The sequence below is a fragment of the Columba livia genome, chromosome 9 (assembly GCF_036013475.1).
Source record: "Columba livia isolate bColLiv1 breed racing homer chromosome 9, bColLiv1.pat.W.v2, whole genome shotgun sequence".
NCBI classification, from domain to species: Eukaryota; Metazoa; Chordata; class Aves; order Columbiformes; family Columbidae; genus Columba; species Columba livia.
In genome coordinates, this window is record NC_088610.1 from 11,629,863 (window position 1) to 11,652,852 (window position 22,990).

General features: G+C 37.9%; 1 protein-coding gene across 7 annotated transcripts in view; it reads right to left on the bottom strand.

The window, feature by feature from the left end:
* The window catches only part of NAALADL2 (N-acetylated alpha-linked acidic dipeptidase like 2), a 455,965-nt gene that overhangs the window by 347,208 nt on the left and 85,767 nt on the right, over positions 1-22,990 (bottom strand). For 4 of the 7 annotated variants that reach the window (XM_065073810.1, XM_065073811.1, XM_065073809.1 and 1 more), the window contains one exon: positions 16,379-16,453. Coding sequence is in view for 2 of the 7 variants with exons in the window: in XM_021293087.2 (XP_021148762.2) it covers positions 4,707-4,749 (43 nt within the window). In the remaining 5 variants the exon portion in view is untranslated. Of the gene's footprint in view, positions 1-4,706; positions 16,333-16,378; positions 16,454-22,990 lie in introns of those variants that run through there. The other 3 variants (XM_021293087.2, XM_005506618.3, XM_065073813.1) reach the window with 3 other exon arrangements.

Genomic DNA, 22,990 nt, shown 5'->3' on the forward strand with positions numbered 1-22,990 from the left:
TGCATAAGAAGTTTACATGAACTTTGGGTTATTTTGCCTGAACTGCTAAAACTATATTGATATTCCCTCTGCATCAATCTCAAGTTCTTTACTTTTCTCCAGTAGCGAACATACTTTCAGAGAAAAGAGGTAAAGGAGCAGCCAAAATAAATATAATGCTTACCACACACACTGAAGAATGATGTGCTGGGTAGAAAATCAACAGCTTCCCTTGGATCACATCCCTGAGTGGCAAAAACTTCATCTGATAGACCCTACTGCCGACAAGAGCTTATTTCTACATTTGGTAGAAATTCGAAGTTTAAAGTAGCTTTATGATCAAGATGACAAGGAAATGTTTTGAGACACTTTGCAAACATCATCCTTTTACTATACATCTCCTACATTTTCAATTTCAGTTCTGTGTATTGCAGCAAGATGTTGCAATCTTGTTTCATTTTCAGGCATATATATTAGGATGCAATCACCTGCAGCATACCTCTAAGAACTGGAAAGGATTATAACAGCAAAACAACAATAATAAGAAGCAGATTGGGAGCTGGAAGTCTTGGGTCCCATATCCAGTTCTACAGTGGACTCTCACCATTGGAGAGAGATTCACTGTTATCATATTTCAATTTATGCAGTTTTCTCAGTTTTAATAGGGTTATGATCATGAGGATATTTCTGTAGAACTGAAATCCCAAACCCTAATTCATGAGCACATACGAACCGGGAAATCAAAGCTTAAAAAAAAAATAGCATACCTGTGATAAAAGAGTTAAAAGCACCTAAAAATGTTGGAATTACTTAAGCCGAAGTCAAAAGAGTACTGATCCAGCTGCTGATGGCTCTGCAGGACTACGTGAATCTCATGTTTTTCACAGCACCAGGATAGTGATCAGAACATACTTCTCCAGCTCTCTAGATTCACCACTTTGAAATGAAAGTCAAAAATCTACAGGAGGCAGCAATAAAATGAATTATTTTAAATTACCCATTGTTGCTGTACCTGGTTGGTGAATAGAGCCAATCTATATAAGAAATGCTGTCACAGGAAACCCTCACTATTATCATTCAAAAAGAGCCAAGGAGGGACCCAATGATGTTCTGCTAATTCCTGTCCAGAGAGCAAACAGGCACTCAGTTCTCAGGTCACTGAATGCAAAGTGGGGAGGAAGCATTTTTACAATGGATCTTCAGAGTTACCTTTTGTTAGAACCCCACTTAATAACCGCAGCTGATTACAGCATTCGTTAGCATTATTCAGAGTCTTGCTCAAAAGCACAAACCTGAAACAAGACTGTTCATAATCCAACAAGCAGGGCAGACCTGGTGGCCAACAAGGCCTCTCATTAAGAAAGCTTGAGACTGAAGAAACACCATTCAAAAATTCATTTCTGGGACATTCCTTTTTAATCCCCACTGCCCCATGCAAGCATGCCATATTCTTTATGCAGGCTCTTGATATTTTTCTATCACCCTTCTCAGCAAAAAAAATAATAGTCGCTTCTTTTAGACTTGGTCTCTAAATGTTTCACGAGACTACATATATATTGATCTAAAAATCAACATCGGAACACAAGAACAAACCCTAAGGAATGCACACTTTGGAGCTGATCCAAAGTCCAGATTAATTACAAAAGGAATCTGAACCTGCTGAAAATTATTTTTAAGAAATATTATACTTACCTAATCATATGTTTATATTAAAGATGTATATAATGAAATAATGTATAAAAATGCTTTAGATATGCTAATAAACAGCAAATAAGGGAACCCTAAAAAGCCCCAAATTTTTCAGGATGGTGTATTTATAATGCTCATATGACTCCTCTCATTCTTGCTCACTTACTGTGCCTCCCAAGAACTGGAAGAATAAGCTGCTTTAACTTGTCAATTTTTAACTCTGTCCTCTGTGGACCAGAGAGAGAAGCATGTATTACACACACTTAGCAACCGAGCAAAACTACTATGATCATCCAGCAATGCAATACAGTGTAAAATCAATTACAACTGATGTACAATATCATAAATCTAAAATTTACAGTAATTGCATCTTGTGGGGCTAATATTGTCATGCTCTCCAGTAAACAGTACTTAATTCACAGAAGACTGAAAACAACAACTCGTGGAGCTTGATTCTGAAAGAAAAAAAAAATAAAACAACAAGAAAACCACAAAAAAAAGCGCCACAAAAATACAAGATGTTCTCAGTTAGTTGCAGTGCATTTTTGAAGGGCTCTCACTTGAATCAATTGATGGCGAGCAGTCAAAGGCCCACTGTTCAAGGCTTTGCTCTTTTTGGTTGTCACACCCTGGCCGTGAGCCTCTGCAGAAATGGAAGGCTGAAGCATTGACAGAAGGAGCAGAATAACAACAGAATCGAACCAAGAGCTAATTTATTCTCTGAACTTACTGTACGTGGTGCAAAACAAAACTGCTGTGACGGCAGAGTGACCTTATATTCACTGACTGACCAGATGGCGAGAATTACTGACTTATGTAAGCCCCGAGCCTTCTCCACCATCTGACGGCTGTTTGGTGAAATCAAATAAAGGTCTCTGCGTCGTCTTCGGTGCACAAACCTAATCATCACAAGACCATTATGTCGTGCCCTTAGAAGAAAATGCTGCAGGGAAAGGCAAGGAGCGAACAGAACTGAAACCTTTGGATCCTCAAAAAGGCTGCAGAACCACAGCACACAGGTAAAGCACAGCAAGGAGGTTCGTGCACCTGCTGCCCAGCCTGTGTCTCTTTTGCTAATGAATAAGTGAAGCCAGCCCCCAGGGCTGTCAATCTGGGACCTTCAGTAATTCACACAAGCGCCAAGTTCTCTAAAAATAAATAACATGAAAAGAAATGCAAGTTGTCTGACTAGCAGTGGTTTTGACAGGTAATGTTAATTTTTTCCACCTTTTTTTCCTTAAAAAAAAAAAAAAAAAAACAGTTGAATAACCAATTATTTTGGACATTTTCTATAAACAAGCACATATGGAAATAACCCAGTACATCAGATTGATAGCAAATGAAAAAACTTATACTGGGAGCGTATGTGTGTATGCCCAGAACATTTATCTTTAATAAACAGTATTACTGTGCAGCCCTAATTCTTGTCCCATTTCTGTTGATGCAAATCAAGAGGAATTCCATTTGGCTACGCTTATTTACACTAACGGAGAAAAGGCAAAAATTAAGTCAATCACAATCACGGTTCCCAAAAGACCTGTACAAAATACAACGGGCCTAAAAACTTTTCACATCAGTTTTATCAAAATCATTTTATTAGCAGCAGTGAAATAGACCCTCACAGAATGAAAACCAAGATCAGAACTAGGCTGGATAGATTTCTGAACACCACACCCTGTAACCTCAAGTCAGATCCTGAGTTAAGAAAGAAACAATGCCAATTCTCTCATTGCTGTGCCAGGAATAGTGTTTAGACCTGTCCACTACTGAACATTAATGTTGCTTTTTTCAAAATTAAAATGTGGATCAAAATTGAATTTGCTGCTGCATGTTTTCCAGGTAGTATGTACATACTTACTAACACACACCACCAAAAAAAAGCAGTGGAATAGAAGCTCTCCACGAACAAATATGCTCTGGCATTACCAGAGTTATTTCCAATTAACACAGGTCTGAAACACATATCTGAACGCCAGTACAACATGGTTGTGCGTATAAAAAGAATAACTTCAAGGGAAAAATAGTAACACAGCTTCTCGTTGACTAGAAAGTTACCTCTTCAGCTCTCGGAAAATCATTTGCAAATTTCACATTAGCTTGAGGATTCTTGCAAAACGCATAATAGATACAAAGCTTTATCCCTTGCTGGTATGGAAAGCATGAAAAAGAGGCCAGGATGAAACCAGTAAATGTAAGTGAAAAAAAAACAGGGGCTGAATATCAGGGGAAAAAAACACTGAATGCTAAGATGATAAAATAATGGAATAATTCCTCAGAAGATAGTATTTCCTGGGATGTTAAAACTGTCAGAAGAAAAAAAAGAGCTACTGGGAAAACATTCTTTCTCAAAGCAAAAATTTGACATTAATGTTGTAGAAGAAGGACTAAGTAAGATTTATGAACTGTTGCATTCAGGTTTCTACTGAAAATTTAAAACACCTAGGACAGAATGTTCTGTTCTTACATTTAGTCACACAAGTGCTTACAAGGGCTATTTTGTATGTGTTGGTGCTACCTTAGCACAGCCCACAGAAGAAACAAAAAACAGACAACAACCTGGAATAAGCCAAGAATGCAAATTGGAAAGAATATCATCTTTATGCATCTACCACGGCCTGTTCCTATGCAACAGGTACTCAATTTGCACAAAACAGTTGTGCAAAGCATTTCCTATGCAAAAATTACTTCCAGCAGACTGAAATACTTTACAGACTGGTAACCTCACCTTCCACAAATCACCTTAAGTTTAAAGCAACCTTTGTTGACAACACAGTGCTGAATGCTTATACGGATCTTATCACATCTTCCCTTACCCTCCAATTCCTGCAGTGTTTTTTTAAAAGCAATGTATTGCTGGCATGAGGGTTGTGGATTTCCTCCTTCCCCCAGAACACACGCACATGCAAAAACACATCCCCTTGTGTGGACACGCAGCACACGCTGCAACAGCCGACAGCAAAACAAGCTCCCACATGCAGAGACTGACAATGCCCCAAACTTCCAAACCGCTCAGCATTTTGCAGGTTGCACGTGCTCACCTTGTTGGGACGGACTTGGGACACCAGACTCATTCTCTCCCATTTCTAGGAAACTATAAATTCCCCTGCGTAAGAACCCAAGCTGTTCTATCAAGTTGACTCGGTTGCTGTGCAAGTTTTGACCTCCCGACTTTCAACTGTAGCACGGTAACCGTATACCTGACTTTCTTCTGTGAATAATTAGCATCCTGCTTCCTGAGCTACCTGGGCTTGCCTGACCTGTTTCTCTATAAACTGACATCATATCCTTTGATCTCGCTTTGATTAACATGTGCTTCAGGCAAGGCTGCTTTGTCTCCTCCTGGACTCTCCCGCTCCCTTACTCCCCACCCTTGCCTTTCACTTTCACACCGATAGTGATCTGAAGAATGCTTCTCCTTCCACAGCAGGTGTTTTAGTCAAAATGCCAACAGAAAGTTTGTGACTGATTTTAAAGATCCTCTGAGTTTGCACTTCATAGGAAAATTAAATGATAACCATCAAGCCAGTCTCAACGGGATGGAAACTCTGCAGCCACAGCCTTCCACCACGGAGAACGAGCATCGCCGCAGATGCAGTGCCCCTTGGCAAAATATTCGTGAAGAACCTCAAAACCAAAACCACCCTTTCCCTGTCTTTTACAAAGGTTACCTCCAAGGAAAATGCTTCACTTGAACACTGTAATTTTGAGATTGTTTTGACTATGTAACAGAAAGGGCTTATAAACAAAACAAAAGGTTATTTTGCTTCTCTTCCCCTCTTTTCTCCAGCCCAAGGACACAAACTTCTAAGGTAATCTTATCCGGCCAGACTTCAAGTTGGGTTCCAAGAAAATATTTGCTCTTTTCTGCTGGGGAAATCAAATAACAGGTGTCTGATACATTTGTGATCAATTTGTTGAACAAGTGCACCTGTCTCTCTGCCTACAAAGTTACTTTGATTTTAACATTTACATTTAGAGCTGCCAATGACAAAAATCAAAGAGAAGCCACAGCACTATTTTAAAGGAACAAACAATGAAAAATTGAAAGCACTAAGTAACTCTCAAAATGTTAACCTGTATCTGGCTACATTCAAAATGGTCTAATCAATAGCACTAGATTTTTTTTTAATCCAGTACAAAATATGTATTTTTAAAGCTAAACTGTATTGCATTTTTCTCCACTGTTTTTAAAGCACTGAAATAATTATTTATTAGAACAGACAGGCAGGAAAAAAAAAAATGGAAATAAGTGTTTCAAGATAATTCAGGCTAGGTAAAGTGTACCTTTAAAGTAGAATTTCTGAAACAGACTATGCTAATTCAAACGTAAGTCTTATTTAGGAATAAGAATATCCCCCCAGACAGTAACACTTCTCAAGCTAATCTTCACAACGCAGAATAAAAAAATATTTGTGTCCTTTAGCATTTCACTCTCAATTTTCTCTGCACACATTAAGCACCTTCCTCATCCTCACAACCGCCAGCTTTTAGCCATGTTTAAACGTCAGAGCTTTGTCACAGAAGGTAAATCAGGCATCCCAATCCTGAATCATCTGAATTGTGAATTCCAAAACACCTTCTCACTTGGTTCATAAGAAAAAGCTCATGCTTTATACTTCCCTGATGATCAGATTAGTTGGGTTAAATTGACTGTTCAGTCAGAAAAGGCTTTTACCAAGAAAGAAAAGAAAAAAGCAAAATGAACTTTTATGTTTGAAAAAATCAGCCTTTCATGATTTTATTTGTTAGTTTAGCTGAGCTTTTGCTGGGTTTTTTCCCCATAATCCTCAATCTCAGCTCATGGCTCAAAATTTGCAGCCAATGGTTCCTACACTTCACCAGGCTCATCCCTCCCAGAATCCCAGTTTAGTGCCAAAGAACTGGAGCTGCCCTTGGCCGGTTCAGAGTCGGCACGGAAGGAGAGACTCCAGCAGACATTGGGAATCTCCCCAGCCGCACAGCAGACACCAGTAACTTCCAGTTCCGATGCTGAACATCATCTTCAATTAATTTACCAAGTTTCCACTTGAAAGTATGAATGAAACATTCAAATGAAACCTCCATTTAGTGGATGGAAGTCCTTTTCAGCTCAGTTTTAATGTGGCTTCCTCTACTGCAGGACAGAGACTGAATTATTTTTGTGTGCAGAAACAATGCATAACCTAGAACTTTGCTGGCTTTGAGATTACCTGAATAGTGACAAACCAAAGTGGCTTTTCCTTTAAATATCCAGTAGTACAGTTAATGAAATGAGCTTGCAAGAGTGGGTACTGAGCCTTTACTGAAGGATCTATGTCTATTCCTGCTTTTCAAACAGGTCTCTAATACTAAAGGAGATCTGCACCATCATCCTGAAGCTCAAAGCTGATAAAAGGCACGTAAAACAGGATAAGGAAAATATTTAGGTACTGAACTTTATCTCAGCTCTCAAGCAAGGTCACTATGGCAAGTGCATCACTTACTAGTATTTTGATTTGAGAACCGATACCCATGTTAGAGGTAACCCTTCCTGGGGATAGTAGAGGAGCCCATACAGAAGCTCTCCCTTCACCACCAAACTTGGGGTTTGTGATGAGATTTAGTGCTGAATTTCTACATTCAAACAAACTTGAGTTGCTCTATATTTATAAGACATAACTAAGAATACCAAGTTTATCTGTCAATGAAGTTCTGCAGTGCTAAGCAAAATATATTTGGTAATTAACTGACGAGACAGAAATATCTAAAGTATTTCTGCCCTCTTCAAACACAAACTGTCCATCTCTTGAAAGACAGAAATCCTTAAATATCCTACATTATTATAACTTCTAAACACAGAAGAAATAATAATGTTTAGTTTTTACCTTCAATTCTGTAAGTTCCTCCCACATATAGAGCAAGCTACTATCCTCAAAGAAAACAGAAGTCTAAGGCAACAAAAATAAGTGTTCTTCTTTGCTACTGAGTACCACCACTTTCCTTAAAGAGTCAGATCCTGATTTTAGGCTTTTAGCACATACAGAAGTATTTTGTAGTTTAAGCTTTAGCATTTTATCACATCACCTTCTGGTAACTCTTTAATATTTTTAAGAATTCAAGAGGTGACAGTGATAGTACTGAAAATACTTGTTTCCTTTGAAATGAAGCCTGCAAGTGGGAATAGCGGAAAAAGGACTGAAACTCAAGGTATTTCACGCTTCCTGTTCCAACCATGACTGATGGTGAGAAATGACTGGCTTGGTTTTATGTTCCCCTAAAACCGTTTGTTGTGCTCACTTGCATGCAATGATTTAAATGGAGTGCTTTCCAAAGGAGGAACTCTTGATTCATTCACTCTTTCTAGAAATACCCGAATGTGAAAATGCAGTGGTTTTGTTCTGCTCCCAGAAGAAAATAAAAAGTTGTTCTGTATATTTACAGTATAGTAACTACAATGTTTCTTGATTCTAAGCAGTGCATTTGACGGACAATGAATGGAAACAGAATTTCATTATGACAGTGATTCTACAAAAGAAAAAAGGTACATCTTACATAGAGCCATGCCAAACAGACCTCTGTGTCATACTGCAAATGTCAGGGATGACTACAACCTTACCTACATTCAATGTCACTAGAAATAGAGTGTTCTCCACCAATGGTGAAAAAACTTGCCAGAGGATATTGTCACAAGTTTTCTAGGGTAGACCTGCAAACCTAGAGAGGCCCCGACAACTGAAAGCCTTCAGGAAAGCAAAGGTTTCCTCTAAGTGCGCGACAAATTGCATTCAAGACTCTCATTTCCACTCAAGAATCCAGATATTTATAGAATTAATGCAAGAAAGTAATATCAACAGCTAACAGTTGCTGTCATTGTTTATTGGCACCATGTTTCAAATTCCCAGGTGTATTATGCTACGTACTCTACAAATGTAATAGGAAGACATGTCAGGGTTTTTTCCCTCAAAGAATACTTTCAATGTTTTGAAAGTGCAAATAACAAGGTATACCTACTACACGTGAAATAGCACAGGTGATACAAATTGTAACTATAGCTTAAATGCAAGCACTGGGAATTTGCAGAGTTGTTTCACATAAATCTCTAAGCTGACTCTGTGGTCCAGTCTCTGTGAAAGTCTGCCAGTGGACAACCAAGTGTTTTGAAGTTTATCGCAGAAGAGAAGCAGTGCACAGAGTTCTACGTAGTGACTACCTGTCTGGCACCACCGACTGACATTTTTCACATGATAAAATGAACAAATATTTCACCTTCAACAACGGCAGGAGCGCTAGGAGAAAAGGGGCAGTGCCAATCCTCTCTCCCTCACAAAAATGACGGGGCAGATACTGATGTTCAGGTTTTTAATATTGTTGGTGTTTGGGATCTCCCTTCTCCCTTGCTGAATGAGAAAATCTCATGCCAAGGGAATTTATTAGCATGCAGAAGAAAACAAGGTTCAAAACATCCATGGAGTTTTCATTAATTTTTGTAGATTTGTTAATAATGCATACATTATTTTTTTGCAATACTTGAATAATGGATAATTGTTATGTCTCTCTGAGACCTATCAGTCCTGAAAAGACTGACAAACAGAACACAGTAGAGAAGGATCTAAGACTACAGTTCAGTTTCTGACCCCATTTCATAGCTTTATGATCGTAAGAAAAATAACATCTCTCTCTCCACTCTCAAAGCCCTTATTTGGAAAGCTAAAACAAGAAAAAAATCGACAGCTTTCCCCAGCAGAGGTATTAGTCCCTCCACAGAAAACAGGTGGCTTTGTCAAAATGTCATTTCTAAAGTTACTTTAAATATCTTTGTCTAACCAGTTCCTGTTCCTCCTGTTCATTCACACAGCTTTAGCTACCAAACGTCAAAAAAATGTTGGCAATCAAAATCAACAGTGGCCTCCTCATTCACTTCTAGTGTTTTTACAGTCCCTACTTACTGAAAGCATAAATGAGTCTTCAGAAAACACATAACAACTCAAGCTGACTTCAGCAGCTGAAAGATGAGTCCACAGAAGCCAAAGCTACACACACATTAGTTTGAAGTCAGTTTGTAGAAGACAGGAAAAAAATAACTAACTTCTCCTTTTTATTTCTTCTAATTTGGTCTTTTCAGTATTAAACAAAATCAAATTATGCAACAAGTATAAAGATCTGATGCATGGAAGATGATACTTTATAATCTGGGCTTGCAAATTATACTAACGCAGAGTGTATAAGATCTAGTAAAAAGGTTAACAATTTCACTGCCCTTCAGTCCACTCGACTATTTATAAAAGCAGTGGTATTAAACGAGTGTTTTTTAAAGATGCTGTTTGTTTTACTTAAAAATTGCTGCAAGATTTATTTCTACCACCCCTACTTTTGATGTATCTTGTAGTTATAATTGAAAGCAAAGGATAAATTGAATGACAGAAGTAAGCAGCTTAAAAAAAAAAAAAAAGAAAGCAAGAGCAAGGGAATGAAAAACGTTTCTCTAATATTTGTCAGCAAGAGAGCTAATGCTATAAATGCTAACTAATACTCAACTCCATCTTGCACAACGAAGAAGTAAATCTTACTATTCTAAGACCACATTAGGAAGCACAGAGCCTAAAAACCCAATACAGGGGATCAAAAGCTGATCAGCTTCAATAAAAATAAATTCACCATTTAATCCACCCTCTTCCTTTTAGAGAGAGCACTTTTTAAAACGCAGAAATGAGCGCCCTTGTGTTGAGATTTCAGCACGATGAACACTCATCTCTAGATGTATCTCACACTGCTGGGAAGAGTTGTGGTTTAAGTAGGTCGGCTTGCATTCCCAGCCACATATGGTGACTTTTGTAACAAACATACGGTATAAAATTCAGTGATTTAATATGGAGATGGATTGTCAAGCTAATGAAGACCTGGACTCTAAAGTATCTTCTACCCCAGCTAATGCAGAAGAGCCAAGATGAATCTTGTGTGTGAATTTTCAATCACTGAAGATTGTTCCAACAGAAGAGCTGCAATGTATATATGTATATATAATGATATATACGTGTATGTATAATATATTTTATAGAGAAGCAATGTTACACTAACACATTACCTCACTTTGTGGGACTTGCCCATACAGCAAGACAGCCATTCATTGCAATACACACATCCCATCGGGTGCTACAAGCTGGGAACCAGCTCCCTCCTGAATCAAGCAGAGACACAAACCCAGCTCTGTCCTGTCATCAGCCAGGCTGAACGGGGAGTCTCTGCACAGGAGGTCTGACAAATGCTTTTGATGCATACACACCTACCAACAAACGAGGGGGCATACTGACAACTCAGGTGATATTCCTACACTCACTTCTTGCTTTTTTTATAGCCAGTAGACTTGCTGCCTCCTTGTGATAGTTGTGGTCTTCTTCTGAATCTATGACAAGTTGATTCAGTTCACTAGTCCCACAGTTTCACCAGCAGAAAGCTACCCAGTTTTTCCTATCACTTCTCAGTTTTCTGCTGCTTAAAAAATGTTAATCAGCCCATGAAGGAGCAGAGAACATGGGAATAAGACAGCTTTGTTGGCTGCTGACAAGCTGTTAGGTGAGCGCAGCCTCCTTGATCAGCTGCATGCTGCAGGAGGCACATATACATGTATACATGCCACCCAAGCTCAGCGCACCCGTAATTTACCATCTCCTCCTCTCCAGTGAGACACTTGCACATCACATCTGCTTACAATCCTCTGCAGATAAAGCACACCTCATTAGTCTGTAGTAAAGCACATCTCATTAGTTTTTAACAACTACTCTGCAAAATCAGATGGGTGGGTGACACTGCACTTGGACTGTACAAATTGGGGCTCAGATTCTGGACCGGCTTCTTGGACAGCAGGGCACATCCATCACACTGGAATTGTGCTTCAGACTGATTAAATGCTTCCTTTGTTCCAAACTAGTTCGTTCAATTATTTAATGTAACTAACTCCCTATATAAAGCATTTCTATTATGGAATAACGCTCTTTATTGTTGTTTGCATCTCTGAAATATCTAAGCATTATCCTAACAAAAAGAATGAGCTGTATTTTTCCAGAGAGAGTAAAGGCAGCAAAATCTTATTCTCCCCAACTGAGAGGAGAAAAAAAAAAAGATATATGATTTTTAGATTAGCATTTCCATTTCTCTCCAAATCTGCAATAAAGTTTTATTTTTCCCAATTCTAGTTTCAGTGAGGTACTTTTAGAAAACACAGATGTTGGCTTTGTGTTTACTGGGATGCAGTTATTGCATTGCTTAATGTATTTTCATTCTTTTAATACAGAATCAACATAGGAAATGAGATCTAAAATACATTACACATGTCCTTTTTTACCTGCTTACACACCATACGCTTGTTTCATATGCTTTAATCAATAAGTTGTCTCCGTTTCTCAGACAGGGTATTATGTAAGGTAAATAAAACAGCATAGAAGCCAAAATGAAGGATGAGAAGTTACTTCTGTGCCCACAATTAAGGAATCAGACACATGCTTTCAAACAATGCTCATGGTACATTAAAAAACCTTTGAACTCTTGCCTGCCCTGGGTTGTTCTTTCCATGACTTTCTATGTTTAGGTCCCATAAGAAAAGCAAAAACACAACAGAAATCACTATGGTATGAGGCAGAAGAACACTACAGAAAACACAAAAACCCATGCAAAAATACGTCGAAAGTCTCACATCTGGTTGATTTAAAGCATCATTTTAAAGCACAACTTACTTAGTTTAAATTTTAACCAATGTTCCAATGTAAACAATGTGTTGGTCTATTAGTAGTACTGAAATTTCATAAGACATCACCACGTACTCCAACAGAACACTGAAATAACATTCCACTTGCACTCCTTACAAAAGTTGGCAAGTGAGTATTTGCCAGGTTAAAATTATTTACTTTGGCTGCAAATAAAAGAACATTTGGAGAGTTTGTGGAGGGGTTTTTTTGTTGTTTGTTTTTTCAACAGCATTGCACAGTACAGAGAAACTACTATAATGTTTTTGAAAACTCACTGATCTTTACTAATTTTCTTGGTTCAATTATAATAACTTTTAAGGTATCTTTTTTGGTCTCAGAATCTATTATAGGAGGGTAAATAGCCAATAATTTGGACATCTTGGTAATGAAGACAAATACATCAACCTTAAATTCGTAATCTTTTCCTTCATTGATATAGTAGATTAAAGTACAAGTTCAGACACTTGGATTCAAGCTTCCGTAATACTAATGCAATATGCAGTTCCTTGAATGTTATGTTCAAGTTAACGTAACTGTACCAGCAGGCACTTATTTGTGCAGGTGATGTGAAAGAACAATCTTACCTACACACCAAAGTTGCCCTTAATAGTACAAGTTACCATGAAATACAATCCAGAACAGTTTACCAAAACCTTCCCATGAATCATCATAAGTTACAAAACATTTCTCAATACCCTGTAGCAAACTTGGGGTTTCTAATGTAAGTATAAACCATTAAAAAGATAAATAGTAAGTCAGAAGCTACTGCTTGCAACATGAAGAATGAAGGTGAAAGACCATTTTGTTAATGACAATTGCCTTAAGGCTTTGGCTATACAAATTGAAACATTTTAAACCTTTCACCTGAATTTCTGAGTTATCTCCAGTTTCAAGGAAGCAATTCTACACAGTTGGCTGCTGCTATCTTGCCTCTGCATGTTTGCATGTGGACACAGAGAGAATAGACTGTGCAAAACAAGTTAAATGAAAACACTGATTTTTGTCTAGATTATTCAAAGTCTGACAATTACAAAGTACCCACTAAAAAATAATGGATTTGTTTGCATTTCCATATAAACAAACTATATTTAGACAGCTGGTCAGATTTCACAGCATGCCAAACTCTCTAAAAAGATTCATCCTTAACAACAACTACTAACAAAAACACTGAACCCAACAAGTAAAAATGGAAGCAAGCATTTTGCAAATGACAACTGCTCTTACTAGTACAAGAGATGTGGGTTTTCTGCTTTTAAGAATTCCCAAGGTAATACAATTGCAGATGTGCTTGCGCTTTAACCTCATTTTTTTCCTGGTGGAAGAACAATTGTTCAACAATTCAAAACAAGAACCCAACCTGCTTCCTATAGCTTTGACCTTATCATTAGGCAATAAAGTTATTCTTGAGACCTGAAAGGGATAAAACACTTACTTCTCTGGCAAAATCAAACACAGACACAATATGGGATCATGAAGCCTGAGTCTGAAAGCCAGTTGTAACTTTGTCCTTAATAAACATATGCACAGAAAAGAGGTTACTAGTTCAATGTTGACTTAACTATAACCACATTCACGTGTTCACGTCAATCCACTTTTCCATAAAGGCCTTCTAGAGAACACCACATTACTGATGGCCACCCTTTGTCTCCCTGGTGACACAGTACCTCTGTACAATCACACCAGCAAAAAGACACATCTACAGCTCATACTGACACCCATTTTCAAAATTCACGTGAATTGCTCTAAGAACAACTTCTACAAGGTCAAGTCTGTCATACCCCTCAGTGCACACACTGTTCACTGCCTGATGTTATACCAGAGTAAGAGGGGAAACAAAGTAGATGTGTCGTTTCATAGTGATGTTTCAACCACAGAAAAAGACAATCTTCTTGAGGCTGCAATTATAACACAAACCCCGGCCCATCATCTATGAGCACCGAGTATGTTGACAGTCATTTTTAGAGGGCTCTTGGACTAAGAAAATATAACTTTACCTGGAATTAGATCTAAGAGCTTGCAATTCTAGGCAAAGTTCTTACTAAATATTACTCTTGTCCTGAAATAACCGCATGGGACAGCACTCACAACATCTTTTATTCCTTTAACTAGAATGCTTGATTTGCTTCCATTCTTCTTGTGTTTCTTTTTAAAATAATTAAATACATAAGAGACAAAACACCTAATATACAAATATAACCCAGCGATGTTACATATTAAGAACCAAGTATGCAAAAATGCAGAAGCTGGTCCTGGTGAGCTCAAAAGACGAGGAAACAGTCAACTCTTATGTACTGACAGGGGACCTCAGCCCATCCTCCCCACGTTGCCAGGCAACCATTCCTGTATCCTTTGCTGTATTCATTAGCCATTAACCACCATCAGGCTCCTTTTCTCCCTCACACAGGCTCCCACTCTCTTAGACATATGAAGGGGAGGGGGAAATTAAACAAGATTGCTTCCTTTCTGATCAAAAGTAACATTCTGAGTTTTAAGAGCTAATAGATTTTTGCCAATTCGTACAATTCATATAATTGCTTTGTAGTGAAAGATGCAGCATGATTATAAGGTACAGTTCTTTTAGTAAGAGGGCTCTGTTAAAAGTCGACATTAATAGAAACCTTCTAAAATGCCTATTATTAGACAGCAATGATCTCACACTGACAGTACTAAAGTGTCCTTTTTATTTGTAAAAAAAATAAAAGAACAGATGACAGCTTTTTAACTCCAGAAGAACTGCATTCAACATGAGGAAACACTATTCTAAAACTTGTCAAGATAAATAAATACGAATTGATCTCAGAAGAAGAAATGTGTTATCTTTAATGTATTCCATGGAAACAGCAATACTTCAGCCACTGGAGATACCGACCTACGTCCAAAATAGCCGCTTCCCTGCCTGCCCATCCTCAAGCTACAGTTAACTTCCACTTGGGGCACTAGCGGGGAAGTTCCACAGCCATAACATGAGCTAGATGATGTAAAAGAAGATGAACACTCTTGCCCTCCCCAGTTCCAGGTTAGCTTCAGCCAGAACAACTCTCACCCAGCTCAAGCACCTATGGTGGCACAGGACAATGGCAGGGCCAGGACAGAGGAGAATATATCGCTCTTTCTTGTATAGCCTTATTGCTCTTGCTTCGCTTTTACTTGTATAGCCTTAATATTACACACAGAATAACCCTGTAACACACTCCTGGTATTTCAGTGTCCTGTTATTTTGTTAGTTTCCCTGAGAATGCAGTTGAATAGAACTTCTCAAGTAAAGAAAATATAATTATTATTTGTTGCAATGATTTCACAAACAAAACAAGCTTGCCACATCTTACCACGGAACACAGGAAGTTAAACAATTCTGGAGGAGAAAGACTAAAAATGTGCAGTGTTACAGGATACATTTTCCATATAGATGAGAAATCAAAGCATATACATACATAATGAAAGCTGTAGACTGCTGAAAATTAGTCTCTGGCTTGACTATTAATTTCCTACAGATATTTAATTATCACTTCGTCATTTTCACTACTTTGCTCTCTGTACCAGGACTATGGTACCATGAAAGTAAAATAAAGCAGAACAAAAACGTGAATTCCCATTCTAGCAATTTTGTTTGCAACTGAGCTCATGAAATGCAAAAGCTAGAGTTGCAACCTGAGTTTCAATTATTTATACTTTGCTGCCTTTGTAATTTCACATTTTCCATTCAATTATAGTGATCTCTCCTTCATATGCATATTCAATTTTCAGACAAAACCAGATACTTGCCAAAGCAGTATGTAAGACATAAGCATTCATGCCACTGACTGTCATTTTGTTTAATTGCTGAAGCCTACCCCAAATTACCAGCTCATGCTCACGCTTTATTTTGATTAAATATTAAGTTTTGCAACTTAACTCCTTGCAACGTTTATTTACTTTATTCTGAGCACATAATATCCTCACATTTCTTTTAAACAGAACAATTATGATGAGAAGAAAAGTTAGAGTAAGTGTTTGATACATTTTTTTCCATTTACCTTAAAGCAAAGACAGGATCAGTTTGCTCGTTTTTCACGAAGGCATATTTTCAATCTGGCCTCTACGTTAATTCTCTGCAAAAGAGGAACATATCACATTATATAACACCATTCATAGAAACAGAAATCTAACCATTTGCACTTATGCAACTTGTATATATAAATAGATGATGCATTTTCCTGACACAGCAGCAAAATAGACTGTATTTTTAAACATGCTGGTACTTATGAAGTATTTTTCTCATCTAAAGAAACAAGGCGACTGCCTAAAATGTCAAAACCAATGCCCTCACATCCAGCAATGTCTGGTTCATGAAGCAGCAGGTTCATACGCAGAGCACCTGTGGTGGTGGTTCTGCTCTACTACAAAACACTGGACAATAAACAATTGCCTTGCTTATCCATCAGTAAAGTATAAATGTTCTTTAGCAAAAAAGAAAACAAAGTATGAGCTGATATTCTAATAATTTCATTTTTTTCACCTATTTCGCACCAGCAATCTCATTATCATCCACATGGATCTCCCTCCTTCTTTAATGAAATGTAAAAGTTGCCAATGTGTTCCTTCCCCAAGCAAAACAAGGTAGCTCTGTACATATTTAAACTGCCTCTGCATATATCACTGCAGTTCAGTACTAATCAAAGATTACTATAAAGATTCTACAGATAACTCCATTAACAACCCTTCATTGCTGCACTATATAAATTATAAAACGAAGCCAAAAAAAGGATCAATAGTAACCAAGTTGTGCCATTGTAATTTTCTGTAAACACAATCACATTGGGGCAACAAAGAACTAATTTCGAAAAAAAAATAAAAGAGAAAAAAACAAAAACACATGCACTGAAGCTGCTTTTCTGAGCCATCCCATCGATACCCACAATGCAAAACCATTGAGCTCCTCCAACACTCTGTCTGTACAACCACAGCCAGCACTAATCCCAACAAACAAATAACGCAGCGAACTAGAAGGAATGCAGTTTGTAGCTCCCAAACATTAGGCTTTCCTATACATTTTACCAATCCAACATAATGGCTGTAGCACCCATGTTGAAACAGGGTTCCCCTGTGCAGGTATGAAGGTGGGAAAGAGCTTTACATCTTTTCTTAGCCATCCATTTAGAAGTCTGACCAAAGTTATCCTTTAAATAATGACGAGAATAAAAGCTAGAAAAGAAAACTAAAAAGCCATGTTTGGGTTTGTCATCTGGAGGGAAATGCTCAAAAAACAACCACCCGCAACCAACAACTGACAGTACTTTAACTATTCATACTTCAGTTTCTGTTGTAATTGCCTTCAAGATAACCCTGCAGAGTCACAGTTCAGACAAACAGAAGAGGAACACCAGGAGGAATGTCTCTTTATCAATACAGATTTGAACTCTGTCATTGATGTGTAAAGCAATTTGGCCTGGGAGAAGCTTAAGAAATCACCTGGTTCAACACCCCATTTAAAGCAGGAGTAACATCAACAAGGGCCTTGTACTGTCCAGTAAAACTTAGAGGAAAATGTCAGTCCCAAAGTAGAATTATGTTTTGCTCTTCCAACACCGGTTCCCCTTTCACAAAGACAGCTGACAATGAACTGCAGGAAAGCAGCAAAAAATTTAAAATTAAGTAAGGATGGATTTACTGAGTTCCAAAAAGCAACATTTCCTTGACAGTCATCAATACTATTGAACTACATTTCTGCAAAACAACAGCTTTAAACTATACAAGCCCAGGTAAACACGTCTCACAGTTACAGTCTTACTGGGCAAGTTAAGGGGGTGAGGGGGAATAAAAGCAGCTCTTTCCCTGGACCAGCAAATGACTTATTTGCTTATAGATCTCAGATAAAAGCTCCATGTTAAAACATTTTAGCTGTCTTACAATTTTATTGCTCAGAAGATGAACTATGAGATTAAATCCAACTTTCTATTAAGCTCTAGAGACAGCTACCTGACATCCAATTCATAAGACTTTAGGGTTTGGACATCAGTAGTAGATACTGAATACAGGAGGGAAGCATTTCAAAAATGCATTAATACTAATAGGACTTAAATATGTGTATCAAGGGAAAAAAAGCTGCTAAGTTACGATACTACTCAGTGATCCAGAGGTACAGAAAGAAGCCAACTGTACAGTTCCAGAGAATTCTAAAAGATTCTCCTGAATTCCCCCATTTAGAAGAATCTCTGGTTTCTTCTAAGTATTCACTGGGAAGAAAAAAGGAAAACAAAAAAAATGGTCAAAGCATAAACTAATCCATCTCAAAGATTTTTGTGTTTTACCAGTTTTAAGAACAAGTGCTGGTACAAATTTAGTAGACACAAATATTTTAATTGAAAACCAGAGAAAAAAGAACACAGCTCTTTCCACAAAAAGTCAACAGGTTATAGTTTTGTCCAGTCTTCTGCATTTAGACAGTCACAACATTTTTTAATACATGCAGAACATTTTAAGGTTTTCCCGTCACTATGACTAATAACTGCAGGACCTCAGACCCCTGCATCTTTGGGATATTTAGGTAAAAAGGGGACAACACGATTTGTCCATTTACATAGTAACAACAAGATTCAGGATCAGGGAACTGGGGATGGGAGGCAAGGTCATGTTTTACTTTTCCCTTTTACTATATAGAGACATTTATTTCACTACTGACCACCTTCCTGTGCTGGAAGGACTACATCATAATATACTTTAGTATGTTTTGTCCATGTCATCTGTATCTTCAACTTTTAAGCAGCTAGCAAAAGTACAGATGATGACTTCGAAGTAATATAAGTAGGCAAGAGCATCAGCCCAAGGAAAAAATTCCTGTTCACAAATCTTGCAGAAATTTTTCACTCCTCAGCAAAGTTTATATTCAAGAAGATAAGTACTTTTGCTAGGAGAGAATACTGCAAATTACAAGAAATCTCATTTGACTTAAAATCATAATTCCTGTGTTTCAGATGAGGCTCAGACATCAGTGGGCAGAGAAAGGAGGGAGGAACACAACAGCTAACAGATTAGATGTTGTCACTTATGATCCATCGTCACAGTTTCTCAGATTATGAAAATGAAATTTTCCCAGTAGTACATTTTATGCTTGACAGATTACACATCAGTTTACACATTCAAAATTGGAGCTCTCAGATTTTACAAAAGTTCAGGTCTTCTGAGACCAGCATTTATTATGTGGTTTGACATGAGCCAAGAGAAACATTCAACAAGACAATGCCAGAGACAGTTCCAGGCAATGAAATGGGTGAAGTCACAAAGTCCTTAATGATCACTTCAGCAAGCCTGAATCTAACACTTTTTCCTTGACTATACAGCTGGCTCAGAAAGGTCATTAGACTATTATATTCACCGTTATGTAGAGCAGCACTATACACATGCAAAGTTTCTATAGCAACACTTTCTTAATTCACTCTTTAAGCAAAACACCAATTAGCTTTTTATTATAGCCAATTAAAAAAATCTGCACACTAATTGACAACCTCTCTACTCAGAATTTAAGCTTATGCAAAAGAAAATTGCAGTCAAATTTTCTGTGGTAATAGCTTACTTCCTATTCTTCCTCCTTAACAGAACAGTAAGTTATTCTTGATAGGGGCTGAACATTTATTTTCAATCTAAAACGTTTAGACACACAAAAGTAACCTATCCTGGCATGCCTTAAATCTTTGTAGAGTCTGAAGATTACAGGTTTCCAAAAGGCAAGAGAAATGTTATCAACTGACTTATTTCTGCATTGCAGGAAATTGGGCATAGGCCTATGCACCTGGAGATCATGCAAGAGGCAGCCAGCAAAACATTTCTCTCTGACTACTGAAGCATGTTGAGCCAAGGGAGAAAGATGGTAAAAAAAACAGTAATAAAATTCAAATTGGGTAAGGCATCAAAGACATAGTCATTTGTTTCTTAACACTTGATATTTTTTTCAGATGTCTTCTATGCAGCTGTTTATGACAGCTTCTTTGTATGCCACTTCAAGTAGCAAATATCAAGATATATTAGTCAGAAAACAGTGAGCACAATATAAAAAGAAGCACATCATGATGCAGACTATCAGGAGAAGTAATCAACAAAAGCTAAACAGTCTCAGTAAGATGTTCTACGGGAAGCTGAACAAAAAACGTCATTCCCCTCACAGTTCTTCCATGTGAGATTCACCTTACTAATAAATAAATAAATACACACAGAACAAAGTAGCAGATGGCTCCTCTGACAAGCCTGGCAAGCCCCAATCAAGAATTAATGGTACTTGAGGTATCAGTAGGTCTGCTCATTCTTAAGGACAATCTACAGAAACTACTTCTGTTCTCACCATGTTATTTACTCACACCATCTTATAATGCATTATTAGTACATAAAATGTCTGACAAGTTATGCGGAGACACAACAGCAGTAACCACAAGAGTTTCCCTTGAAAGGCTGATGAAAAGAAAGAGGGATTAGAGTGGTCTTTTAATCCTACCACCATAAAGGAGAGAGCAAAGTATCCCACATGTGGAAGAGACCTTGGAGATACAGAAGATGCTGCAGCAAGAGAAGACCATCTGCTGCAAAGTCAATAGGATCTGGTAAGCAAGGACACCATAGGCAAGGGACTAGGGTTAAGCAGCACAACTACAGGCTTTTATTCTTGTTTTTTGGTTTTTTTTTTTTAGAGACGTAAGTTCCCAAACACAGCTCCCGGAATCGCCAGAAAATGGCAGCACATTCAAGCTCAAGGCCTTCCAAGTGCAAAGTCTCCACTACCAGAGGCACACCTCTACCTCCTGCAGAGAGACTGTCTAATCCCAGACACAGTACCCAATGTTACATATGGAGTAAGTACTAATTAAAACTAATGTCATCATTTGTAGTCCAAAGACTTGGAAGATTTTTCCTGCAGGAAACCCCTGCTACCAGCACCTCACTAATATGTCACAGTTCACAGCTCTCTTCAGTGTGTGCATCTCCCTGCTCTGTCCTCGAATGGAACAGTGACCCATGTCCCAGCACAAGAACTGTCGGTCACAGTACTGCAGTAGTGAGTACTTGAGAGTACTCAAGCAAAGAAATTAGCTCTCCTTTTTCTTCTTTTTTTTTTTTTAAGCTTTCAGCTATGGCAGTTCAAGCCATTTAATATTTCAGCAAGTGGGTCTACCCTGCCAGTTTTAACCATCGTACACACACAGTGTACTTCAGGAGAAGGTTTACGGCAAAGTTTAAAGGCAGCTGGTAACGGCAGAGCTATTATCTAGCAGCAGTCAGGATTGCCTTCAGCTGCTTTCCATGAACCTGCGTTCCCAGTATCAGAAAGGCTCTACACTGGTAACAGACACTTTTCAGATACATCACTAGGTATCTCTTTCTGACTTTCTTTGCCAATTTGCTCCCTGTCCAGTCAGGCTGCCCTGAACAGCCAGGTCCATGTGGTTTGGCAGGTGGTATGTGACATGAAAACCCTTGTGGGAGTGAAACAACAGATATTATTTCTGGCAGCCTCATCCCTGCCAAGAAAACACCTTCAATGGCCTAAAGTATGAACCCAAACCAGATGTGCAGCCATCACAGACTTTGTAAAAGCAGACAGTGCACAAATAAAGATGATCAGGTAGGTATCTGCTTCTGCTCTATATTTCCTGCTATGACAATTAGCATTCAAAGTTTCTTCATTAAAACAACAATTTGCTTCTTTGGTTGCAGGTAAAAAATACAGAGCTACATTCCACTTGAAGACTCCAGAAGAAACATTTTCTTCTTTGATTGACTTTTTTTTTTTTTTTTACTGTTTGGCAGGAGGGCTTACTGCAATTAAATTGACTTTGTCTAAGTATAAAAGCTCAAAACATTCTCTTATTACCAAGAAGTAATGGGATGCATATCTAAATTACTTGACCACTGTTATGAGCTACCATAGAACTGAAGCAGATTAGAACAATAGTCTAGGAATCATTGCAAGCATGGATTTTCAACAGTTTTAAAACATCTTTTTTCACTCCTTTCATTTATTTTTCTGATTTTGAGACAAGTAAAACACAGAATCATGATTGCAGCAAATTTTGATAAGTACCATGAATTTCTCCCACTCTCTCAATAAAGGAAACTATTTCAGAAAAACTTTCCATCCAAATTTATCTTTCCAATTTCTACACATACCACTGCATGATGAAAAGAATAATTTAAAGAAAACATAATTTTCCTGAAACATTGTTCAACCTCAGAAAAGAGCTGGTGTTCTCAATCCACAGTTTGAACACAGAACCTGAAAGCAAAATGACTGTATGAAAGATACTTTTACTTCTTCATATGTTGCTGAAGAAAGGAAAGCATCAACTTTATGAACTGCTACTCTTACATAACCTAATGTTACTGCCCCAAACCTATGGAAACTCAGCTTTTATTACAATGTTTGAAATAATTAAACTGCTACCCAAACAGTGCTATTTCAACACTGTCTTAATTCTTCGTACTCCGTTAAAGACTTACGCAATCAGATCAAATAGTAAATACTGAAGGGTTCTCCTTCCTGTGTACTGCCATTACTTTATTTACTAGAAGGCTAAAAGTTAGGGGTAGATTTAGTATTTCTTAGGAAACTTCAACCTGGTATTCGCAATTGCCGTATCTGTAAGCTCTGAAATCAGAAGCCC